The sequence below is a fragment of the Penaeus japonicus genome, unplaced genomic scaffold (genome assembly GCF_977035675.1).
Source record: "Penaeus japonicus unplaced genomic scaffold, GWHDUDI00000001_assembly GWHDUDI00000016, whole genome shotgun sequence".
Taxonomy (NCBI): Eukaryota; Metazoa; Arthropoda; class Malacostraca; order Decapoda; family Penaeidae; genus Penaeus; species Penaeus japonicus.
In genome coordinates, this window is record NW_028234418.1 from 19,083,363 (window position 1) to 19,088,362 (window position 5,000).

At 35.0% G+C, this 5,000-nt stretch overlaps 1 protein-coding gene across 3 annotated transcripts in view; it reads left to right on the forward strand.

The window, feature by feature from the left end:
* The window catches only part of LOC122249446 (uncharacterized), a 17,715-nt gene that overhangs the window by 7,542 nt on the left and 5,173 nt on the right, over nt 1-5,000 (forward strand). For all 3 annotated transcript variants that reach the window (XM_086545242.1, XM_086545240.1, XM_086545241.1), the window contains exon 3: nt 2,421-2,831. In XM_086545242.1, coding sequence (XP_086401368.1) covers nt 2,421-2,831 — 411 coding nt within the window. The remainder of the gene's footprint in view (nt 1-2,420; nt 2,832-5,000) is intronic.

Genomic DNA, 5,000 nt, shown 5'->3' on the forward strand with positions numbered 1-5,000 from the left:
GACACACACATATATATATAAATATATATATATTTATATATATATATATATATATATATATATATATATATATATATATGTACGTATGTATATACTTATTTCTTTAAATCTCATTTTCTAAAGATGTTTTTTCTTCTTTTTTGTTATAACCTTATTATTGTTATAATATTATTTTTTCCATGTATGGAATAAAAACTAAATATTTTTTTTTATGTCAATCGATAGTCATTCAAGCACTATTATTGAAAAAACACTGGTGTCTTGGCATCCCTGTACCAACCTTCTTTCTAAGATATTACTAATGTGTCCCCCAAGACATTTACAGTATTCAAATGAGACGCGCGCGCACGCAGTGTTGCCGTCAGAAACCCTGGAGTCTGAAAACTCCCTGGCAGAATCCTTTCCAGCCGTGAAACCCCTGTAGGATTCATCAGTGTCCCCATTTTGACAAAGTCTCTCGTGTAGTGGTCGAGGGTCTCCCTGGAGGAGGGAATGCCTTGACCTTAACAGTAATCGGTTTTCCTTGTTATTTCTGGGTTGGGCTTGGGGCTTGCTCTGGAGATGGATGAGAAGTGTCAGCCCTTGCTGGAGTTGAGGCAGTTTCATTCCACTGATTTCCTTCTCCTTGGCCTTGGTTGGGGTAGGGGCTCCCTTTCGCTGGTGTCCTTCTCCTTCAGGGCCGAGTCGGCATGAGTCACTGCCCTTTTGGTTTCCTGGGCCATCTTTCCAGTCTCTCGCTGCTCCTCCCCAAAGCTACCACTACCGCAGTCATGACCAGTGAAGCAACCAGACTACCCCACTGACAGTGTCCAGTAGGGGATGGGCATCCCTTTTCTAGGGAGAAGAGGGAGCTGCATCCCTATAGGCCTGTCTCCAGACATCGCTACCAGGGAAGGGGGAAGATATATAGTCAGTCCGCTTTTTAGCGGCCTTGTGTCGGCTGAGAGCTGCCTCTTCCCTGACGGAACAGTTAAGACTTCAGGAATGGTGTTTTGGGGCACAGCTGAGAATAGAACCTATTGGCCTGGAAGGGCCAGCGCTAGCCTGAGCTTTGGATGCGAAACTCGGGCCTGCCCTAGCCTTGTTAATGACGTGGTAGTTAGAAACAGGCAGGGCCACTCCCAATGAACTCTATGGTGATGAAATATAATAAGATTTTTTTCTCCTAAGTCCTCCCGAAGGTTGGTTATATGAAATAGTTCCTTAGTTTAAATGAAAGAGTAGCTTAACTTAACTTTCGAAGTAGACTATTTCTCTACCTCTGATATATAGATATATGTGTATCTAGCGACTTTTGGCCTGATTGGCTTGAGCGTGTGACGTCATCTGTCTACTATCTTTATTCCCTGTTAGTCTCATGCATGTGTATTCTGACTAATAATTTGTTAAGTCTGTCTGTCTAATAATTTATATATATATATATATATATATATATATATATATATATATATATTATATCCTATATATATATATATATATATGTATGTATATTATATTATATATATATATATATATATATATATATATATATATATATATATATACATATTAGCCTGTCTGACTAATAATTTGGAAGTCTGTCTAATAATTTGTTATTGATAATGATTTGCTGTGTTACTGCATAATTCAGTAAATATTCATATTACTCCATATAGTTTCTATGTATATGTTTAATATCAAAATATTAACATATTTGAAGGTATGACTCTATATTGTGTATTGACAATATACTGGACACAAATCATCTAAAATGGAAACTTCACATCAAAAACTAGATATAACAATATAATCGTGAGTGTGACTAGGCGAGAAGACTGGACATACACAAAGATTAACGTGAAACAATCACCGACATTCTTTCGCCAATGAAACCATTTTCAGATAGCCATGAGGTTTCTGCTGCAGGGGTTTTGCCTTTGACGCTTTTTCCCAAGGGTTTCAGTCATTGTAATTTTATGAGGAGGGTCCATAGGAAGATAGGTAGGTGCGTGTGTATGTGAATATATACATATATATATATATATATATATATATATGTGTGTGTGTGTGTGTGTGTGCGTGTGTGTGTGTGTGTGTGTGTGTGTGTGTGTGTGTGTATGTGTGTGTGTGTGTGTATAGATAGATAGATAGACAGATAGACAGATGCATATATACACACGTACATATATATATATATATATATATATATATATATATATATATATATATATATATATATATATATGCATATATATATGTATATTTATGTATTTACATATATATATATATATATATATTTATATGTTTATATGTATATATGTGTGTGTATATTTGTATATGTATATATGTATATATATATATATATATATATATATATATATATATATATATATATAACTGATCCCTAAATTGAGCTATCATCCGGACATTATTGATTTCAGACTGTCGGCAGGTACAGGGTTCTGTTATTCCTCTTCATCTCCATATGAATATTTCCACCACCCTGTTTCTGAGACCAGTAAGCCTCCAAGAAAGAATCATCTTTGAAGTGAAAAACACGGATCATGAATGGGACACAGCTGTTTTCGAACTCCCGGAGAGTGAAGACCACGAGAGGAATCAAAACCTCATGAATACGAAAACCTGGTTTTCTATAAACATTTCAGTCTCAATTTACTCCGGTGGCAATGAACTCACCGCGACTCCATCGTGGAATGCAGGAGCGAGTAAAATGTTCACAGTTTTGAGTGAAATCACCGTTATAGATTTTCGGCTGTCTCGCAATGTGATATGGAGCGTTGGGTGCGTCCCCACTCTCGGCAGCGGGCAGCCTGGGGGCGAGCGTGCGGAAGGTAAGCGCCTACGGGTTGTTCCTCTGTTGTCTACATCCAGAAAACTATTTCCATGTTACTCCAAGCTTTTGGACTTTATTGTTATTAGACTGCTGCGCGTTGCTTTAAATTCATGTTCGATATTTTCTCTTCATTCATTTCAATAAATAATTTCATAATTATGATTATAATAATAATGATAATGATAATAATAATGATGACATTTACAATTTACAATAACAATATAACAATAACAACAGTCATAATGATGATGACGATAATGGTAACCATAGGTGATAATGATTATGATAATAATAACATCAATAATGGTAACGATAATTATACCAACGATGATAGCAAGAGAGAGAGTAGTGATAATAATAACAATAATAATAACATTAGTGATAAAGAAATAATCATGATGATCTTGATAATAATAATGCTAATAATGATGGTCTTGATAATAATAATGTTAATAATGATGATAATAATAATAATTATGATAATAATAGGATAACAATCCTCATGGTGATAACAGCAATAAGCGTAACTGCAGTAGCAATAGGAGTAGTATTTATAATGATAGAAGCAGTAATAGCAGCAGAAGTAGCAGTAGCATATATAACGAAAACTAATCTAGACTGAAGCCCACATCGGAATACCATTTGAGCGAAGTGAATCACCACTTGGACGCAGAGAAAGGTAACAGGAATAGGTAGGAATTCGTTATGCGTGTGGATGTTGACTGGACTAGTTTGGGGGAGTTACAATTACAAACGCTTGACCGATTTTTTAGTCACACTTTCATCTGCGTAGATTAAGAAATTAAGAATATAACCATAATCACAATTATTCCATTTTGACGTTTCTAAATTACTATCGGAATTATAAATTATTATTTTTTTATTCAGATTACTTTTTCAATTATTTTTTCCATGGCAAATAATTAATTATTGAACAAACATAATATATATATATATATATATATATATATATATATGTATATATATATATATATATATATATATATATATATATATATATATATATATATATATATATAGTGAGTTGTTTAATTTGACCTCATTTGAAACTTGATTGAAGTGCTCACACACTAGTGCACATAAAACAAATGAGATGAATATTGTGATGATTCAAATGTTTGTGAAAAATATAATTAACATTTTCAAATTTGTTTACTTTATACCCCCCTCTCTCTCTCTCTCTCTCTCTCTCTCTCTCTCTCTCTCTCTCTCTCTCTCTCTCTCTCTCTCTCTCTCTCTCTCTCTCTCTCTCTCTCAGTCGCACTGACAGCCAAGGCACTCCATAGGCTTACTGTATTTAGATCAGGAAACATGGTACCTAAAAAGGCCCTGAAGCAAATATCCAGATTTCCATAACAGGGTATTCACGTGTCACTCTACTGGATACCCTCTCATATAGGGTTTTCAACATGTAACAAAGTCGACAAGTTAGCTAATTTGGAACTATCCAGCGAATAATCACACTATGTTATATTATTGTCTCTTAATCAAATTTAAAAAAACGTGTTATTAGTTGTCTAAGATGTGAGAATCGGGTATGGACTGCAGAAAAGATGAAAAAGAATGGACACGGTACTATCTGGCAATATGAAAATATTGCTGGGACATCAGCTATGGACAAACCTTACAAAATCTATAATGGTCTGTCGCGGAGGCAGCAGATTACACTAACCAGATTACGTTTATGATACCAGTATACTATACAATATGTGTAGGATGCAGATTTGGACGTAAAATCATCATTGCAAAATGTGCAAAACACCCAAATCACATAGTCTTGCCTACTACTTACTTTGCTGTACGAAAAGGGCATCCTATCGATCGGACAGCACTGTATAAAGAATATCACTTGTTGATCATTTTAATTACACAATATATACTGGTCTTGTCTTTGATATGATCAGCGATATAAAAGTTTTCTTATCGACTAGACAAGACACGGATAAGGTAAACACTATGAAGCAGCCCCTCAGGCATGGAACATTAATTTGGACTAAACCCTTAACTTAAACAGAAGTTTAGTCAGTTTGGATAGATGCATTGATATCTTACCCTTTTTTTGTGCATGTACACTGCTCTGTGAATAAACGTGAGAGGTTCCCCCCCACCCCCACCCCCACACATACATACTTAGTCCTCAGACATA